At 40.2% G+C, this 22093-nt stretch overlaps 1 protein-coding gene across 1 annotated transcript; it reads right to left on the minus strand.

The window, feature by feature from the left end:
* Positions 1 to 21074: 21074 nt before the first annotated feature.
* H1-1 (H1.1 linker histone, cluster member) lies at positions 21075 to 22076 on the minus strand. Its single transcript, XM_031666986.1, has one exon. It carries the CDS (start codon positions 21841 to 21843, stop codon positions 21196 to 21198), a length of 648 nt encoding a protein of 215 aa, XP_031522846.1. The 5' UTR covers positions 21844 to 22076; the 3' UTR covers positions 21075 to 21195.
* Positions 22077 to 22093: the final 17 nt, after the last annotated feature.

The following is a 22093-nucleotide window of genomic DNA, read 5'->3' on the forward strand; positions in this document are numbered from 1 at the left end:
GGTTTTCTTTTTATTTTAATTAATCATACCACTATTTTTCTCCTTTAATTTCCATATATAATGAGTTGGTTATAGTATTAATTTTTATTGTGCTTAACTATTTTAAGATAATAGTTGTCTCTCTTCATTTTAGCAAATAATATATTTAATGAAAAATCAACTTTGTTGAGGAATAATTTATACACAGTAAAATACACTTGTATTAATTATACAATTTGATGAGTTTTATATACCCAAACAGTTACTACTGTAATCAAGTTACACTTCCGTCAACCTAGATAGTTTCCATTTGTAGTATCACCTGTGCCTCCTCTTCCATACTCTTGGCCCCAGGCAGCCACTGATGTGCTTTCCATAATTACAGCTTAGTTTTCCCATTCCTAAAATTTCATGTGAATGGAATTTATATCATATGTATTTTTTATTTTCCTTCACATTTTTGAGATTCATCCATTTTGCTGTATGTGTCAGTAGTTTATTCCTTTTTAGTGCTTTATAATATTCCAAGATATAGATATACTGCAATTTTTTTTTTTTTTGGAGACAGAGTTTCCGTCTTGTTGCCCAGGCTGAAGTGCAATGGCATGGTCTGGGCTTACTGCAACCTCCGCTTCCTGGGTTCAAGTGATTCTCTTGCTCAGCCTTCCAAGTAGCTGGGATTACAGGCACCTGTGACCATGCCCGGCTAATTTTTGCATTTTTAGTAGAAACGGGCTTTCACCATGTTGGCCAGGCTGGTCTCGAAATCTCAGGTGATCCGCCCATCTTGGCCTCCCAAAGTTCTGGGATTACAGGCTTGAACCACCATGTCCGGCCGATATATTACAGTTTATTTACCCATTCACCTGTTGATGAACACGTGGATTGTTTCCAGTTTATATCATTGTGAAACAAAACCAGTATGAACATTTGTATAAAAGTCATAGTGTGGACATGTGTTCATTTATCTGGGAAAAATGACCCAGAAATACTGCTGGGCTGTATAAGTGTTTAATTTTATGTTAGAAACAGCCAAACTTTTTTCAAAGTAGTTGTAACATTGTCCTCTTACATCCACAATATATGAGAGTAGTTTCCTCCACACCCTTGCTCACCCTGGGGATTGTCAGTCCTTTCAACATTAGCTATTCTGTTGAGTGTGAAGTATCTCATTGTGGTTTTGACTTGCATTTCCCTAGTAACTAATGATGTTTAAAACCTTTTCATGTGCATACTGGCCATTTGTTTGTTTTCTTTTGCGAAATGTCTGTTGAAAACTTTTACTCTTTGTTTTGGCTCGTCATCTTACTAAGTTATAAGGTTCCTTATATTTTCTAGGTGCGAATCCTTTGTCAGATCCATGTATTATAAATATTTTCTCTCAGCCTGTGACTTTTCTTTTTCTTTTCTTTTAATTTATTTTTTAGAAAGATCCTCACTTTGTCATGCAGGCTGGAGTGCAGCGGCGCCATCTCAGCTCACTGCAACCTGTACCTCCCGGGTTCAAGTGATTCTCATGCCTCAGCCTCTTGCTTTTCATTTTATAATGTTTTTTGAAAAGCAGATTTTCACTTTTGATGAAATTTAATTTATCATTTTGTTGTTTATGTTTCATAAACTATAAACCTGTTGTTTTGTTTTAAAGAAATCTTTGCTAACCCTAGGGTATTGACGATTTCCTCCTATTTTTTAACGAAGTTTTATAATTTTAGCTTTTACATTTAAGTCTATGGTCTATTTTAAGTTAATTTTTGCGTAAAGTTTGAGGTAAGGCTCCTGCTCCTCTCCCCCACACCAGGATATCTACTTGTTCAAGAAACATTTATTGAGAAGACAATTTTTTTACTTACTGAATAGCCTTGACACCTTTGTCAAAACCAGTTGTCCATAGATGTGTGAATCTATTTCTGGGTTCTCTATTTTGTTTCACTGATCTTTGTGTCTAACCTTATACCAATTCATTCTGAAATACTTTCCAGATTACTATAACATTTTAATAAAATTTTGAAATTGAATAGTTTAAGCCCTTGGACTTTTTTTCTTTTAAATATATCAACTTGGAGAAGATTGATTCATATTTGTTTGTGTTTCATTTTTTCATTTTTCAAAATTATGTTTCAAATTGACGTAATAATTATATGTATATATGGGGTGCATAGTGATGCTCTTTTTTTAAAAAATATTTATTTATGTATTTCTTTATTTATTTTTGAGACGGAGCCTTGCTCTGTTACCCAGGCTGGAGTGCAGTGGCACCATCTCGGCTCACTGCAACCTCCACCTCCTGGGTTCAAGCAATTATCTTGCCTCAGCCTCCTGAGTAGCTGGGATTACAGGCACATGCCACCATGCCTGACTGATTTTTGTATTTTTAGTAGAGATGGGGTTTCACCATGTTGGCCAGACTGGTCTCTAACTCCTGACCTCAAGTGATCTGCCTACCTTGGCCTCCCAAAGTGCTGGGATTACAGGCGTGAGCCACGGCGCCCAGCCCATAGTGGTATTTTTCACACATACAGTGTATAGTGATCAGATCAGGGTAATTAATTAGAATATCCATTATTTCAAGCATTTCTCATTTCTTTGTGTTGGAAACATTCAATGTCCTCTTTTCTAGCTCTTTGAAAATATATATTACTGTTAACTATTGCCATTCTGTAGTACAAATAGAACACTAGAACTGATTCCTCTTATCTAGCTGTAACTTATTTTCTTTAACAAATCTCTCTTTATCATCTCTTTCCCCTACCATTCCCAGCCTCTAGTAATCTCTGTTGTACTTTTTACTTCAATGAGATAAACTTACTTATTTAGTTAGCTAGCTTCTGCATATAAGTAAGAACATGTGGTGTTTAACTTTCTGTTTCTGGCTTATTTCACTTAATGTAGTATCCTGCAGTTCCATCCATGTTGCTACAAGTGACAGGATTTCATCCTGTCATGAACAAACAAAAATTTGCAAAAACAAAAATTACCTTAGTTATCACATTTCTTTTATTGACATGATTCATAACCATCAGAATCATCTGACTTGTACATCATTGTATCAGTTGGTTTTATGCTCAAGATGTTGCATTGGTTCATTATTATCTTAATATCCCAACCAACCCAGTCTAGACATAAATGCTGGCCCCTAGGACTTGGCAGGAAAGGGAGACAGGCCTGGGCTAGGCATAGTGATAGCAATGCACCTGTGTTTGAAGCTGTTAAATATTTGCTACAATCCTATTCATAGACTAAAAATTAGATACTTGTTAAGTCCTACTTGCCAGTATCTATGGCTGTGTGAGTTCTGGTTAGTAGAAGGTGGGCAAAAGTGATGTGTATTCTTCCATAACTGGTCCATAACCACCTACCACTCACAATACTCCATGCCTTTTTTTCTCTTCAGGCTCCTTGGATTAGAGACCATCCTGAGGACATCCTTGGGAGTCATGTGCTGAAGTTGGCCAAGCCACAGGATGAAAGGAGCTGTATCTTTGAGTCAGCACTGGAGAAAGGTCTCTCTAAATGGATTTGCAGAGAAGTCTTCTCAAATATTCCCCTTCTAAGTTCCACTTGTAATCCACTTCTTTTACTCTCCCAGCAATCAGTGTGGTTTGGGGGAAATTCCAGAATCTCATAATATCTTGGTCATGGGTAAATCAGGAAAGGGACTTTACATACATGTGATGCAAAGCAGAACAAAACAAGCAGGGCAGCCTAACAGCACAAGACCCCAAAGGGTAAGGAAAGTCCTGCAGAAGAACAGAGCAGTGCTGGCAGGCAGCAAAGGTAAGAGGACAGGGCCGTCAGGATGGATCCTTGGGGCATGCCAGCATCCACCAGGGATTGGTAGAGCTATTTAGAGAAACCGATAAAAAGCTCTGCCAAATACAGTCACAAAAGATGGAGCTCAGAACGATGAGTAGATGCCTAAAACATCTCCTTTTGTTGATGAAGAAAGTAAAGTTTATAGAGCTTAGATTATTTGCTTTTGTACCTAGCACAGTACTTAGTTCATAGTAGATGCACAGTAAATATTCATTTAATGAGTCAATGAGTCACTAGCCTAAGACCTTTAATATAACATGCTTAAACCTGCTACCAGGGATTGGAAACTCACCTATTTAGTAGTGAGTAGAGGGGTGTGGTACTGGTACTTAAGATAGATGCATTGTGGTTGGGTATGGTGTGTTTTTGTTTTTGTTTTGAGACAGGTTCTCCTTCTGTTGCCCAGGCTGAGATGCAGTGGCATTATCATGGCTCAAGGCAGCCTCAACCTCCCGGGCTCAAGCGATCCTCCCACCTCAGCCTCTGAATAGCTGGGGCCACAGGTGCGCATCACTGTGCCTGGCTAATTTTGTTTTGTTTTGTTTGTTTGTTTGTTTTGTAGGGACGGGATTTTGCCATGTTGCCCAGGTTGGTCTCGAACTCCTGGGCTCAAGCTATCCACCCACCTTGGCCTCCCAAAGTTGTAGGATTACAGGTGTGAGCCACTGTGCCCAGCAGATATGATGTTTTTAAAAGTTTGAAAGTTAATATGCTCTCTGGTGTGCCGTAGGTCCCACTACTCCTATTGCCTTAAAACTCAAGCAGTACACATTTGTCTCCCATCAGTCTCCTGTGGGCTTCACTTATAAGAGAACCCTTTCTACTCTTTGCTGTTCACAAGTCACCTTTTAAACAGAGCTTGTTCCCAACGCTGTTTTGTTTCGCCTTCTGCCATGTCCTTCCGGCCATCACCTACCTATCTTATCTCTTCCATTATCCACATATGTCCTCTGTATTTTTTTGAGTTTTTAAACATTTATAAGCGTAAGTCCTTAGGTAGCTATGCCACTTACATAATGAACTAGAAAAGCTAACCAAAGAGAACAGGGTTGTACTCAGATATACCTTCTACAAGTTTGTATTACACATATTTACACATATTTAAAAATATATACATATTATTATTGTGCTATGTGGTTATTAGACAAACTCAATAAGCAGTTCTTATAAAGTATACTCAATGTAACTTTTATAAACTTATCATATTTTATAGTTACTCTGTTTTTATTAGCTGCTATAAACTACGTGGGCATCTTTCATGAGTCATTTTATTGTAATGTTTTTGTATCTGTTGAATGAGGAGTTAGAAGGCATCATCTTTAAGGAGCTTTACAGGTACATGTCCAGGGCTTAATAATTTTATTATTTTTGCCTGCACAGATAAAACCTAAGCAGATGAAGGGGAAAGAATGAAAGTGCAGGGTGGAAGCTGCTTGAATGCTAACTGGGTCAAAGTTCTCCCAGAAAACCCCCATAAAAGAAACCTAAGAACCTACATCACCAGGAGACCACTGGGACTAGTTCCTCTGGAATCCCTGAGGCCAGATAATCAGGTGAAGCTTTACTTTCTGTCCCTTTCTGGTCATGATCTTCTCCACAGTCTGCTTGGTGCCTCCTCCTCTGTGACTCTAAATTCTTAGGATCAGCCCCTCTTGCATATGCACATCCGCAGTGCCTGTGGGATACAGTGTGGTATGGGAAGGAAACCGTCTTCTGCCTTAATATTTTCCTGCATGCCCCAGGCCTTGACGGAATCCTGTCTCTCCATAGTGTTGCTTTTCCAGGAGATTGATTGATTGATTGATTGATTGAGACGGGGTCTCGCTTTGTCGCCCAGGCTGGAATGCAGTGGCGTGATCTCGACTCACCAACATCCACTTCCCAGGCTCAAGTGATTCTCCCGCTTACGTCTCCTGAGTAGCTGGGAATACAGATGCGTGCCACCATGCCTGGCAAATTTTTTTATTTTTTGTAGAGACGAGGTTTCGCCATGTTGACAAGGCTGGTCTCAAACTCCAGGAATCAAGTAATCTGCCTACCTCGGCCTCCCAAAGTGCTGAGATTACAGGCGTGAGCCAAAGTGCCCGGCCTGAGTTTTCTTCTGGAATTCCTGCTGGGTTTTTGTAGTCAGTCCTCTCCCTGTTTCCCATATTGGCTCTTGCAGACCTTCCTTTTCCCCATTTCTATTTGCCACCATGTCAGACGTGACTTTTGCCACAGGATCTCTATCCTACTACAGAGGAAACCAAAGCCATCAGTAGAAATTTCACTAACATGGAATCAGATTTATGGAAGAAAAGGGGAGGAAAGTTTTGCCTTAACACTTGGAAGGGTTTCGTTTCTTTTAGTAGCTGGGAGACAGAAACATAAGAAAGTAGCTTAATAAGCTTTCAGCTGTTCACCTGATGATGTGTGAGCTGTCAGTAGTTCAAACTAGTCATTATCTTTATGAATTATGTAATAACTTAAACAATGTCATAAACCTTCAAATCAGTTTAAGCCTAAATGTGTCATATTTAATAACAAGAGCAAGAAACATACGTTATGATGAAGAGCTCTTATATTTTCTTTGGATAAAAGTCAGTAAAATATAAAAGAAAAATGCATTTGCTTTGGGACTTTTAATATTTAGTCTACAAATCTAGCCACTATAGAAATCTGCTGATTAAATATGAGTTCTATTAAAATGGAAACATGCATTTTGGGGGAAAAAAGAGGGAGTGTTTTAGTTATTTTGTTTTTTACACTTGTTCATAACAAACAAAATTTTAAACAATCTTGAGGGGAACATTTTATTTCTACTTGTAACTGCATAAAGTTATGAGCTAATCTATATCATATATAGTTTGTAGCTTTATAAATTAGGAAATTCTAACAGAATAAATATGCTAATATGATGAAAATATCATAAATTACAATAGAATATATTTTAATAAAACAATTCAGAAGGAGCCAATACCCAATTTCAAAATCATATTTATTGTAAAATTAATTAGGGCAGCCAAAATATTCTAGAATTCCTTCTAATAAAACAAACGAGTGACTTTGTAAATACAGTCATACCAACAAACTTGAAGAATTATGCAGCATAAAAAGTGATTATCCCAGCACTTTGGGAGGCCGAGGTGGGCGGATCATGAGGTCAGGAGTTGGAGACCAGCCTGACCAACATGTTGAAACCCCATCTCTACTAAAAATACAAAAATAGCCGGGCATGGTGGTGCATGCCTGTAATCCCAGCTGCTCAGGAGGTAGAGGCAGGAGAACTGCTTGAATCCAGGAGGTGGAGGTTGCGGTGAGCCAGGATTGCACCAGTGCACTCCAGCCTGGGCGATAGAATGTGACTCTGTCTCAAAAAAATAAATAAATAAATAAATAAAAATAAAAGTTTTAAAAAAGTGATTATTATGAACACATAGTAATCTAGTAAAAATGGTTGCGTGAAAAAAGCAAAATGTAAAATTGAATATGTACTATAACAATATATGGAAAATATACTCAGATGTATAAAAATTAGAATGTAGAAAAGTAAATATAGCTCATCATAATTTTGTTCTGAAATTTAAAAAATATATATTTTTGAATGGATAACCTTCTTTTTATAAATGCTTACAATATAGAGCCCATGATGGTTGTTAAAAGCCCCCAGGTTCAGCCTTCTCTGTGTGGTCAGCCTGCTATCAACCCGAGGCCTCCCTCTGCTGGGCAAACTTGGGAACACATTGAGACATCCTTACATGTAATTCCTTCTCTTCATGTTCCTGGTGAGCGTTCTTCCCGCTGGGTTTCCATACTCTTGCCCTCTTGAAGTCTTGCACCCTGACATTGCAGCGTCATCCCTCTTCCACTGAAGTCTACAACTATCAGCTTATTGTCTCTAGCAAGTCTCACTTTAGCTACAAATATCATTCTGAGTTTACCTTTCAGAAACTTTCTCCCTGAGCATTCTGGATAGACTCTAGGTGCACTAGGTGCAGTTAGAAAAAGCTCTGATTAGTTGGTGGAGCTATAGGAGGAGAGACAGTGGTGGGCTGGAGAAGGGGTCTACACGGAGAGAAACTGACTGGAAACTCAGAGAGATGATGGGGATTAAAATAATCCTATTGAATCTGCACAAAAGTGTTTTATTATAATTGATCCTGAACTATGTAAAGGTAAGCTCCAGTGAGCAGTTACAGTCTGTCCCTAAGATAGACTCTTTTCGCTTTTATTTTTATTTTATTTTATTGTATTTTTTTTCTAAAGACAGGGTCTTGCTATGTTGCCCAGGGTGGTCTCAAGTGGTCCTCCTGGCATCAAATGATCCTCCTACCTCAGTCTCCCAAAGCGATAGGATTACAGGCGTGAGCTACCACACCCAAATGATTCTTTGTGTTCAAATATAGAGTCCAGCAGCAATTTTAAAGAAGTACTAAACTCTACAGCTTGGAAGATGGAATGGCGCTCACAATTCTTCCAGGCAAGCTCTGCATTCAGTGATATGGACCACAAGGCAAGCCCATACGGGGTTAAATTACTGACAAACAATAATTTCTAAATATGAACATTTCAGGAGGAACTAAGATGGCTCCTTCCTGGAGAATAAGTTGGCCGGCTTCTCTAGTTATCAGACTGTGTCAGACGGGGAGGAAAGAACCCCTCTGTCCCAGTGAGACAGGACCCTCCAGCCCCCAAGCTCTAAGGCTTTCTGATGAGCAAATAGGATTTCCATCTTTCTAGCTTCAGGACTCGTAACTACTCAGTTTATTCCCTTCAATCTGGATATTCAAGACAAGAACAGTTTATGGTGTTGTGAAGGCCCAGATTTAAATCACATATGCAAAGATATTGACATTCAGTGGAGGGTCACTTAGATTATATCCAGATGACTTCCCTAAATTTATAGCTCAAATGGTAGTTGTGGATTTTTTGCTCTTAGTTACTTGCATAGTCACTTGCCAGAGGTAATAAAGTTTTAGTGTGGTTGTGGAAAAGAATGGCCATACATTTAGGAAGAAAATTTTAATGATGATTGAAAACTGAATTAGCTTTAACATGGGAATATGCTCAGGGGACATAGGACCACAGATCTCTGTTCCTTCCTATTGCCAATTCTTTCCTTTCCCTGGTAGCATGCTTCCATTACCCATTACTTCAAAAATGTTTCTATGTCTCCAACTCCCTTGCACCATGGTCTTTACAGACACAGCCACAGCTCAATTATGGGTAAACCTTTTTCTGTGGCTACAGGAAGAGTTAAGCATGGCTGAAGCATGGTTGAGCATGACTGAAGAAAAACACCTAACCTTGAATTTTTTGATCAATATAAATTTATATCCACAGATTTTACCTGACTGATCATCGCCCACCAGTCCTACAAAGTTTGCCAGATTGGTTCTGTCTCCACTTTACATACTGAGCAAATACTTATTAAGCACACACTTTGTGTTAGGCTTAAGTGTAGGTATTGAGGAGGCACTGGTGAATGAGTAGAGGCTCTGTCCTCATGGGACCTGCATGCTATTTGGCAGCTCTTTCAGACATTCTCCTCTCTCAAAGCTTTGAGCCCCTCTAAACCGCTATAAGCACCTATTTTCAGCTGCTCCCTCACTCCCCACTTCATGGGGGAAATAAAAGCCATCGTGGTAAAATGCCAACTGCCTGACAGAGCTATATTTATCATCTTTTAATTTTAATTTTTAATGACACACTTGTACATATTTATGGGGTACTATGTGATATTTTGATACACGTATAGATTATGTAATGATCAGGAATTAGATCAGTTTTGTCTTTTTTTTTTAGTAAAAGATAATCTTTTCTACTCTTTCAGTCCTGAAAAATGGAGGAGTGCCATATTAGGATTCCAACAGAAAAAGCTAAACCAAAAGAATATATGAAGGGCATATAATTAAGGGTTATCTACAAAGTTGTGACAGGGCTAATGGGAAGAACAAGGGGTATGAGGCAGCCCAAGATCAGCAACAGTGGTGATCCAATGTCACCCTGTGCTGATTATGAAGATTTAGTCCTTTCTATCTTTTCCAATCCCGCTTTGCTAGCCGCCTCCCCAAACTACCAATAGGAAGCACTGGAGAAAGGCTAGAGGACTAGAAGAATGTGAAAAGATTTCCCACTTTGTTTGTTGACATCCTCACAGAATGGGTTCTTCGACCTGGCAGTGGCAGTTGAATCCAGTAACAGCAGTTGGCTTCAGTTTGGAGATCTTCCATGCTCCTAAAATCAGCTTCATCATGCCTCTGTCTACAGACACATCAACATCAGTGGTCCAGCATCCACTCCTCAGAGGTCCTAGTTCTGGGGATGTCTTCAAAGAATCTTTTCCTTGTTCTCCTAACCCTGGAGGTGGTAGTTGCTTTCTGTCATTACTGTCTCTGATACTTTAGTTCCACTTTTCCATTTTCAGTCCTCTTATAATCAATTAACGACCATTCCCATAAAATTCTTTGTTCAATTTCAGTGCAATTTCTAGCTCCCAGTTACACCCTGACAGACACACCTTTAAATCTGAAGAGGCAACGGGAGGGAACCTGTAACCAGAGCCAGGCCAGAGCTGGGACTGTGGAGGAAGAGCTCGGTGGGCACCGAGCAGGGGGGTGATGCAGGGAATAAGTACACTGACCTCTCTCTCCTTTGCCATCTACATTCCTGCTGGGCTGATCACTGGCCAAATCCAGCTGGTGCCAGAGGGCAGGGCTGCCCAGCTAATGCCATCTATAGAAGCTGGGCTTCTGGGGCACAGAGCAAGTCAGAGACAGGCAGAACAGGGATCTGGGTTTGAACCAAACACTGAATAAACCACATCAAGGATTCTTCTATCAAGACAAATTTATATACTTGCAGCTTGATCCCATTGTTTCCCTTCTCAGATAACTGTGCACTTGTTTTTGTCTGCCCTCTTTCCTGTGACTACACCCTTCCCCTCTATTAACGTCTTATTCTATTTACACATAGCTCAGTCTTTTCCAATGGAAGAAAAAAAAAAAAAAAAAAAGCTTTCCCTCTCCCAAATCTCCATCCAGCTGCTGACTTCTGTCTTCCAAAGCCACACTGTGGGAGAGTCAGTTACACCTCCTGCCTCTGTTCTGACAGGTGCAACACACTATAGTGAGGCTTCTGCCCCTGGTATTCCTCTGGCTCCATTATTTACAAGGTCACTAATGACTTCCTATTTCTAAATCCAGAGTGCCTTTTTAGTTATCTTCCTTGCCTTTTTGGCATCTCTAGATATCAATACTTGTCTCATTCTCATTTTTGTCTCTCCTTACAGCTCTTTCATTCATAATTCATTGTTATTCAATTGGAGTCTTGATGGTGTTAGGGAGAGGAAGCATTCTGTACTCAAAATGTTAAGCCTCAGTTTATTAGCACACCTGTATCTTGGGGCTGGGACCTTCACAAGTGTTTATAATGGTACAACTCCTCCTCCTCTTCCTCCTCCTCCTCCTCCTCAGACCTTTGCTCCTTTCCTGGCCGCACCATTTCCAATTTATTTTCATGAAGCTCTGACCCCTGTTGACTATTTTTCCTCCCTTAACTGAGACAGAAAGCCTAGAGGAGGCTGCAGTGGGAAGAATTAACTTCTCCCAACTGGGATAAGACTCTGGCAAAAGGTTTTCCCCTTGAGAGTAGGCCTTTGTTTTGAAGAAGGTTCTGGGTGTATTTCATAATGATTCTTCTCTCCCTGCCAAAGCCACAAGAGGATCCTTCTCAGATCTTCACTGCAAGTACCTAGTGGGCTTTCTGATGCCCACAAAAGTGTGGGAGCTCCTCACTCTCATGGGAGTCCACAGTTGGCCTCCAGCTTTTTGTCAGACTTACCATTTAAATGTTCTCAAACATGAACTTCCAGGACATCACACACTCATGATTTTCTACTATCCTGCATTTGCAGTCTTTTTAGCAGATCTCTCTCCCTCTCCCTGCACCATGGGTATTGGTCATCTCAGGATCTGTCCCAGGCTTTCTACTCTTCATGCCGTTTGAGACAACAGATGATCTGATCTGCCCTTTCAGGAAGAAATGTTCCATCTACCTACTTGGTCCAGTTAAAAACCCTAGTGTCATCCTTGACCCTTCTCATCCTTACATCTAAGCTGTTGATTCTACCTCCCAATTTTCTCTCAAACACATCTATATTTCTTCAATTTCACTGCTACTTTCTTGCTCTAATTGTACATTATCTTTTTTACAATTACTGTGACATTTTCTTGCCTCCAGTTATGCCTCACTCAGTCCATTCACTCCACAGCTAAATTTTCGATGTACACTTCTGAACTATTACTGTAGCAAAACTAATATGTAATAACTGTAATGCAGAAATATAAAACATGCAATATAAAAGAAATACATGTATAAATGATCCCAACACTGAGGAAAGAATATTGATCAATAATTAAATAATTGGCAGATAGTGAATGACAACATATAGCAAAGTGTTCAGTAGGTTTTAAAAGCTGTGGGTTCAATAAATGCTCATGAAGCTTGTTCAGGGGCTTGAAAAATATGTAAATTGAACTTTTAAAGAAAAGGAATTTGAGATAAGAAAAAACATATATAACATGAAACAATATTTGTGGTGGTTTCAGGGAGGTCATGTTCTCACATTCAGGTGCCAAGGCCACTGTACATCCAGACACTGAGGCCATGGGCTTGGTCTGCAACCTTCATGACGGCCTTGTAGATTTGAAACTGAACTCCAAGGAGCAGTTGTGCTGTGAGTTCCAGGGTTTGGGGACAGAGGAAACACCATTCCTTGGAAGTCTAACTTCCTTGAGAGGTGTCCCTTAGACATCTAGTGTCCTGTGTTAAGGAGGTCCTTATGCTCTGGGGAAGGAGCCCCTTCTTGATTGATGGGGTAATATTTTTTAAACAAGGAACTGTACCCGTATCTGGGCATGAAGCCAGAGAAATCCCTGAGGGCAGGGCCAGGGCTCTCAAAGATTTTCAGGGAGATTCCCAGCCTTTTTAAGTCTTGTCTATTCTTTTTTTTTTTCTCTAACTGGCCACTTTGTATATATGGAGGTTATTGATTTTTTTGCTTTTATGTCCTGATACTAAACTATTCATTTTTCAGTTATTTGAATTATCTACGTCGATTATTTGAATTTTTTGTTTGTTTGTTTGTTTTTGAGACGAAGTCTTGCTCTGTTGCCCAGGGTGGGGTGCAGTAACAGGAACTTGGCTCACTGCAACCTCTGCCTCCTGGGTTCAAGCGATTCTCCTGCCTCAGCCTCCTGATTAGCTGGAATTACAGGCGCCCGCCACCACACCCAGCTAAGTTTTGTATTTTTACTAGAGACGAGGTTTCGCCATGTTGGCCAGGCTGGTCTCAAACTCCTGACCTCAGGTTATCCACCCACCTCGGCCTCCCAAAGTGCTGGTATTACAGACGTGAGCTACCGCACTTGGCCTTTGAATTTTCTACATATATGACTTCTACGAAGAAAACTATAATGTATTACTCAGAGAAATTAAACAGGAAAACTAATGGAGGAGTATATTTACAGTTGAAGTGGTCAATATTTTAAAGGTATTAATTGTCCCCAAACTGAGCTACAAATCCATTGTAATCCTAATCAGATTCCCAATAAGCTTTATGATAGAAATTGACAAACAGGGTTCAAATTTAATATACAAATCCAAGGACCCAAGAATAATCAGTGCATTCTTTAAAAATAACAAGACAGAGCCGCTGCTCTATTAAATATCAAAACTGATAAAATGACAATAATCAGGATTGTGTTGTCCAAAAATAGACAAACAAATGAATGGAACAGGCTTAAACAAATATGGACATTGATTTACATCTAAAGTGGCACCATACAACCGTGGTGAAAGGACTCTTGTAAATAAATGGCATGAGACAATTGTATATCCTTTTAAACAGAAAAAGAACAAAAAGGAAAAAACCAAAGAAACTTGACCCCCTACTTCACACTATACACAAAAAACAATTCCAGGGGAACTAAACATGAAAAGCAAAATAAAGCTTATAACAGTATATGGTAAAAAATTAATCTTACCCAAAAAGAGGTCTAGCCTTTGCCCTCAGCTACTGGGAGATGAATTTTAGACCCTTGAAATGTCCTCCCTGATGAGCGTGTCTTTGTTTACCTGGAGGTTTTGACTACCACACAGTCAACAATGTGATTTATAATAGGAACTTTCAGCCACACAGTATCAGCTCTACCTGTGGAGGTAGACTAAAAGATCAGCCATGTGAGCAGTCAACCATGGCAGGCCACTAAAACTGCACACTGAGGCTCAGGTGGGTGAGCTTCCTTGACTGGCAGATACAGTTATCCTGTATCTAGTCTCTACATGGTTTTAGTTCCTTGTGGTCTACTGCAGTCCAAAAATAATAAATGGTAAATTTCAGAAATAAACATTCACCTAACTTTTATACAGTATATTATTAACAAATTTTATTGTTATTAATCTCTTACTGTGCCTAATTTATAAATTAAGCTTTATCATAGCTATGTATGTGTAGGAAAAAAACAGTTATATAGAGTTCAGTACTATCTATGGTTTCAGGTATCCACTGGGGATCCCGGAACATATCTTTTGTGCATAAGTGGGGACTGCTCTGTCCTTCATGTGTATTGTCACACATTAATGCTGGGAAAGTAATACTGTTCATGATATTACTGGGAGAAGACAACTGGAAGCTCATATTTGGAACTTGCCTGGATTGTGCCTATATTAGTTTCCTAGGGCTGCTGTAACAAAGAGCCAGAAGCTAGGGTGGCTTAAAACAACAAATACATTCTCTTGCAGTTCTGGAAGCTAGAAATCTGACATGAAGGTATCATTAGATCTCTGCTTCCTCTGAAGTCTGTAGGAAAATCCTTCCTTGACTCTTCCTAGCTTCTCGTACTTGCTGGCAACCTTTGACATTCCTTGGCCTGCAGCTGCATAACTGCAGTCTCTGCCTGTGTGTGTCTGTCTGTCTTCACATGACCACCTTAGAAGAATACTAGTTCTATTTAAATATATATATATATACACACACACACACACACACACACTACTTCTTATAAGTCACCAGCCCATCATACTATAATATAACCTCATCTTAACTAATTATATCTGCAACAATCCTATTTCCAAATAAGGCCACAATTCTGAGGTACTGGGAGTTGGGACTTTAAACATATCTTCTGGGGACAAGGGAAATCTGCATACAATTCGATCCATAATACTGCCCTGGGTGTTTCTTTCCTCAGCTGATTTTAATTTGTATTCCTTGTTTCCCCTTTTCAACTATTACAAACAATGAATTTTGCTGTGTATGTGTCTTGGTATATATGTGCACACGTATCTGCTGTTTGGCTGTTTGTATACCTAAGAGTGAAATTGTTGGGTCAAATGCTAAAATCTTTTTAAAGGTAGTTGTATAATTTTACATGCATTGGAATGACATATAATAAGCTATATATCCTATAATAAATTGTAAGCATGAGGCTAACAGCTTCAGCAAGTTCTGTGAGTCCTTTTAGCAAATTACTAACCTAAGGTTGATTGGGAACCACAGACCTCCCAACTTACAATTGGTATTAGAAGTGAGAGTAGTCTTGAGAACTAATTTCACAAGAAGGTATTATAAAATAAGATCTTCATGACCTTGAAATAGAAAATGATTTTTTAAACAAGATACAAAAAAGCTTGGGCATAAAAGGGCACTGTGATTAATTCGAGTACATTAAATTAATGACTCTGATGCATCATGAGATATCATTGGTTGGATGCAGTGGTGGCTCCTAGCACTTTGGGAGGCCAAGGTCGATGGATTGCTTGAGCCCAGGAGTTTGAGATCAGGTTGGGCAACAGCATCATCTCTACAAAAAAAATACAAAGATTATTAGCTGGGCATGGTGGCCCGCACATATAGTCCCACCTACTAGGGAGGATGAAGTGGGAGGATTGCTTGATTCTGGGAAGTGGAGGCTGCAGTGAGCTGTGATTGTGCCACTGCACGCCAGCCTCAGTGACAGAGTGAAGACAAGTTACAGAGGAAACACCTGCAACACATAAAATGGACAAAGGGCTCATGAGCAAAATTTAAAAACTTAAAACAGGAAAGACAGGCCAGGTTCAGTGGCTCACACCAGTAATTTCAGCATTTTGGGAGGCCAAGGCGGGTGGATCACCTGAGGTCAGGAGTTAGAGACCAGCCTGGCCAACATGGTGAAACCCTGTCTCTACCAAAAATACAAAAATTAGCAGGGCATGGTGGTATATACCTGTAGTCCCAGCTACTTGGGAGGAGGAGAATTTCTTGAACCCATGAGGTGGAGGTTGCAGTGAGCTGAGACAGTGCCACTGCACTCCAGCCTGGGTGACACAGCAAGACTCCATCTCAAAAAAAAAAAAAAAAGACAAAAAGACGGCTATCTTAAACCAGCAAGAAAAAACACAATCTGTTTGGACTAAATTGTGTTCCCCCAAAATTGATGTTGAAACTCTAATACCCAATGTGACTATATTTGGAGATAGGGATTTGGGGACTTTATGGAGATAATTAAGGTTAAATGAGGTCATAAGAGTGGACCAGTGGTCTGATAGATCTGGTGTCCTTATAAGAAAAGGAAGAGACATGAGATCATTTTATGGGCATATGAAGAGGCCACATGAGGACACAAAAGGTGACTGCTGTGGTTTGAATATGAGATGACATCTCACATCTGCCATGAGATGACATAGTAACAAGGCCCTTGCCAGAGGTGGGCCCCTTGACCACGGGCTTTATAGCCACCAGAATTGTAAGAAATAAATCTGTATTCTTTATAAATTACTTGGTCTCCGGTATTCTGTTCAGCACCAAACAATCTAAGACAGCAACTATCTTCAGGTCAATAAAAGAGCCCTCACTAGAAACTGAATCTCTTGGCGCCTCGATTTAGGATTTCTGGCCTGGCCTCTAGAACTGTGAGATAATAAATTCCTTTTGTTTAAGCTACCTAGTCTGGTATTTTTGTTATGGCAGCCCAAGTAGACAGATACACAATCCAAATAAGAAAAATGGGCAAAAGATGTAAAATAAAACCATAATGAGATACTACTGCACATCTATCTGCCACAATGGATAACATCTTCAAAAGACTAACAATTTTAATTGGAAAAAAAATATTGGAAAGTATATGGAAGAATAAGAATTCCCAGCTAGATTCCATCAACATTAGGTTTGTGAGGTTCATCCATGTCTATAACTGTGGTTTTAATTTTCATTTCATCGCATGTAAACCTAAATCACCACTTTCAAAAAGAGTTTAGCATTTGACCCAACAATTCCTCTCCTAGCTATACAAAGTATGTATTCATATATATACTAAGACACATACACAGGAATATTCACAGTATTGTTTATGTTAGCTGAAAAAAAGGAAGCAAATATGCATCAACAGTAGACACCTAAATTGTTGCACACTCATAAAATGGAATATTATATAACAATAAAAATGAATTGAAGTTATACACAGCAACACAGATGAATCTGTTCAAACCTAATGTTCTGGAGTGAAAGATGTCAGGTACATAGGATTACATATGTTTTATTTCCATTTTATATGTTTCAAAAACAGGCATACTAAATTACAGCATTAGAAATCAAAATAGGGGTTATGTTTAGGGCAGATGGAGTGATATGTGACTGGAAGCAAGCATCAGCGGCTCTGGGAGGATTGGCTGATTTTCTGTTTCTTTTTACTTGTGTGGCAATTATTATGGTGTTCACTTTGTGTTCATTTATTGAGCTTTGCATTTTTGTTTTGCTATGATTTTCTGTTTATATGTTATGCTTCTCAGTTTAAAGAATGTTGAAATCTTCTAATAAGAAAAATTTTTTTCCATGAGAAGGATTTTAAGCACCCGGAATCAATTTTAAAATCTCCAATTTGCTATATGTAGGTTTATGGACTGCTTAACTGCTACTCACTTTTCCTTCATTTATCAATATTGAAATATGAAATTAAAATAATGACTGTGGCAAAATTAGGGACTATGTGGCATATTAACAACTTTATAAATAAAAGAATAAATCAACTCACCTGGGAGTTGTTACTGTCATTGACCTAATGCTATTTCCCATGGTACTCCTTCTCCCCATTGAGAGACATGAGATACTGCAGATTTATGGGTCACTTTCAACATGTCTCCTTCAGGCCTCATTTTAGAGAAGCATACCATCATGAGGTTCTATACAGGCAGGATCTAGGCTTGTCTCCTTGAACCTTGCATTCCCTCTCAAGAGCCAACCAATAAGTGAATGATCCTATAAAAAACACAGAAACATAGAGAATAGTAGCAGAAAGTGGACGCTTACCAAACCCATTTTCTCTTTCTCTAAGCATGGAATAAGAATAACTTATCCTCCTCCCTTGGAGTTAGGAGTTCTTATGTAGTAAGGGAAGCAGAGTGACCTTCAGGAGAGTTTGGAAGAGGGAGTGATAAATCAGTTTAAAGATAGCACCCAGTGATTCTTAGATAACAACTTATTCCACTTTCCTTCTCACTCTTTTGCATTGACCATGGCTTAGAATATATTTGAGGAAAAGCATCATGTCCATAAGGTATTATTGCCCTTTAAAGCTGATGGGGGGTACTATGGATGGTACTCAGAGTAGGACAGAGGTGGTCTCTACAGAATTTTCTCTGATAAAAAAAAAACTAAATGACTTCCGAGGCTTCTGTAGCTCTAAGCATTCCACAATTCTTTGGAAAGCTGGAATCTAAAATTGCCTTAAAATTAAAAGATAAGAACAGTAAGGGTGTGCAGTCTTTACCATATTTATATAGAATCATCAGTCTTCAGTGTGATATTGGTGCTTGAACCGACAGAAAGACTGATGAAACAGAAGACAAAGTTCAGGTCTGGCGCCATGGCTCACACCTGTAATCCCAGCACTTTGGGAGGCCGAGGTGGCCAGATCACTTGAGGTCAGGAGTTTGAGACCAGTCTGGACAACATGGTGAAACCCCATCTCTACTAAAAATAAAAAATTAGCCGGGCATGGTGGCAGGCACCTGTAATCCCAGCTTCTCGGGAGACCGGAGGCATGAGAATCGCTTGAACTCAGGAAGCGAAGGTTGCAGCTGAGGTCATGCCACTGTACTCCATCATGGGCGACAGAGCGAGACTCTGTATAAATAAATAAATAAATAAAATAATAAAATACAACCTAACAATCTCAGCCCTGGAATTCTATTCAATTGCACCATGTTCAGCAGTGGTAACTGGAAACATCAATGCTTATCAATAAGAAATGGATGAATAACTTATGCTACTCCATGTGAAGGATTTCTTTTTTCATGACAGGGTTTTAGACATGTTTGGTTAAGAGAAAAGCAACATGCAGAAGTGTATATAACATCATTGTACAAAATTTTTATTATTTTTGTTTTGAGACTGGGTCTCATTCTGTCACCCAGGCTTGAGTGCAGTGGCAGCACGATCTCTGCTCACTGCAGCCTCTACCTCCCAGGTTCCAGTCATCCTCCCACCCCAGCCTCCCAAGTAGCTGGGACTACAGGTGTGTACCACCGGTCCTGGCTAATTTTTTGTATTTTTTGTCAAGACGGGATTTCACCATGTTGCCCAGGCTGGTCTTGAACTCCTGAGCTCAAGCAATCTGCCTACTCGGCTTCCCAAAGTGCTGGGATTACAGGCGTGAGCCACTGCGCCCAACCTTTTTTTGTTTTTTAAATTAATAACCCTAATCAAAAGACAAAACAATTATGCATATAGAGCCAGGCACAGTGACTGTAGTCCCAACACTTTGGGAGGCCGATGATCGCTTGAGGCCATTTCTAGACCAGCCTGGACAATATGGTGAGACTATCTCTACAAAAAATAAAAATAAAAAATTAGCCCAGCGTGGTGGTGTGTCCATGCAATCCCAGTTACTCTGGATGCTGAGGCTGCAGGATAGCTTGAATCCAGGAGTTGGAGGTTACAGTGGGCTGTGATTATGCCACTGCAGTCCAGCCTGGGCAACAGACTGAGACCCAGTCTCAAAAGATAACGTTTATTTAAAAAACAAACAAACAAACAAAAAACTATGCATGTATATAGATAGGTGTATGTAAAATACTTAGTTCAAAGAAAAACATGTATATTTCTCACAGAAATAGGTGAGAATTTTTTTTTTTTTTTTTTTTTTTAAAGAAAAACAGGTAGCTACATATTAGTTTGAGGAAGGGGGAACAGGGATGTGATGTGCCTGTATCCCTGACTTTAGACGATGGAAGGAGCTAAGCAAAACAATTGAAAAAAGACCGACCGTTTGAAAAATACAACTAATTATTAACTCATATGCACACACGCAAAAATAAACTTTTAGAATTGAGCTGCACTAAGTGAGTAAACTTGGCTCATCATATACTCTTTTTGTCAGATGTAAACAAAAAAGTTCAGTTATTAAAATTGAACCCCAGAATTAAAATTGCAAAAGCTTAAAGGGGCAGTTCTCAGAAAAGGATCTTCAGTATTGAATGTGTGGGCTCCACCAGGGTTGAAAATCCTGCACGATTGATGAAACACGATCCAGTTAAGCATAGTAATTTTCAAATATTATCCAATCAGGTCGCTACTGTTTCTAAAAACAGAGAAACCGAGCAAGGGCTTTAGAGTTGCAGCTCTAAAACTCCATTGCAACTAAGCTCCTTTGTCCTGATGAGGGCCTAAACCAAGTCGACAGCCTGTAAGTGCACCCATGGTAAAGCGCTGCGCAAAGCAAGAGCATTTTGCGTTTCAAAGCTTTGTCATGATGGCGCTGCAGAAAGCGAGCGAGCTAGGCCTACCTGGTGGGGCTTTCAGAGGACGCCAACGTGGGCACCAGTCACGCCAGAAGGGTCACCGTCATTCCCAAGGACAGACACCTCTCTAGCCACTCCTGCGGAGAGGGCGTGATTAAGCCATGAATTTTGCCTACTATCCCAGAAGCATTTCTTAGGACCACCCAATTTCGGAAAAGGCTACTTTAGCAATATTGACCCAAGAACGCAATGTCCGCACTTTCACCTTGCATAATAAAAAAGCCTCAAGCCTGGGACTAGGCTTCAACCTTGGTTCGTTACAGTTATGACTAATTAGCTTGGGGTCGTGAGATGCGGGACTTCGGGCTACTTTAAAAAAAAAAAAAGCAAAAAACAGGTGATCTAAAATTCGACTTTAACTCGGTGCATTTGAATTCACCTTGCTATCGTTGATAGCCTCATCTGGCAAGAATTTACTACTCAACCTATGTTAAAGTTCCTATTGACTCTCCAAGTGATTCTAATATAAATGAGGGCGTATTGCATTTGCTTGGGGAATTTCATCTGTGTACTACAGCTCTTTTCCCGAAGTGTGTAGGTGGCTCTTAAAAGAGCCGTTGGGTTAGTAGAAGTTTCCAACAGAATTTACTTTTTCTTGGGTGCCGCTTTCTTGGGTTTGGCAGTCTTTGGCTTCGTCACCTTAGCCTTGGCCGCCTTAGGTTTTATGGCCTTAGTTTTAGCAGGGCTTTTAGCTACTTTCTTGGGTTTTACAGCTTTGGGTTTTTTGGGACTCTTAGAGGATTTCCTTGTTGCCGCAGACTTTTTAGCATTTTTTGGAGTCTTGACGTTCTTTTTGCTAACCCCCGTGGCCTTTTTGGGCTTTTTAGACGCACCCGTTGCCTTGGTTTTTGCAGCCACCCTTGAAGCGCCAGGCTTGGTTTCCACGGAGGATGCCTTCTTGTTGAGTTTGAAGGAACCCGAGGCGCCGGTGCCCTTCGTCTGCACCAACGTTCCCTTGCTTACCAGGCTCTTAATACCCAGCTTAATGCGGCTGTTGTTCTTCTCCACATCGTAGCCTGCGGCCGCCAGCGCCTTTTTAAGGGCAGCCAACGACACACCACCACGCTCCTTGGAGGAGGAAGCAGCCTGCACGATCAGCTCTGACACGGAAGGGCCAGCAGGCTTTTTCTTAGTGGCCACCGCAACCTTAGCAGGTTTCTTTGCCTTCCTGCTAGCTGAAGGTTTCTCAGGAGCAGCAGAAGCGGCGGGAGCGGGAGGCGCCGTTTCGGACATGGCGACTAATACAGCACACCAAGTAAACTGGTATAAACCTGACCAAGCAGGATGCGAAAAAGAGGCCCCGACTCAGCCTATTTATAGGGTGGGACTGCGCAGTGATTGGTGCCCGTCAGTGCCCGCCCCTCGCACCCTAGCGCCCCCTGCGCTCTGCAGAGAGTTTCCCCCAGTCTCAGAGAGCACCTGGGGGCCTCTAGGGCCTATGGTCCCGCTCCCCTCAACGCAAGCAAACACACCGAAAAAGCCG

The sequence above is a fragment of the Papio anubis genome, chromosome 6, assembly GCF_008728515.1.
Source record: "Papio anubis isolate 15944 chromosome 6, Panubis1.0, whole genome shotgun sequence".
In the NCBI taxonomy this organism is placed as follows: domain Eukaryota; kingdom Metazoa; phylum Chordata; class Mammalia; order Primates; family Cercopithecidae; genus Papio; species Papio anubis.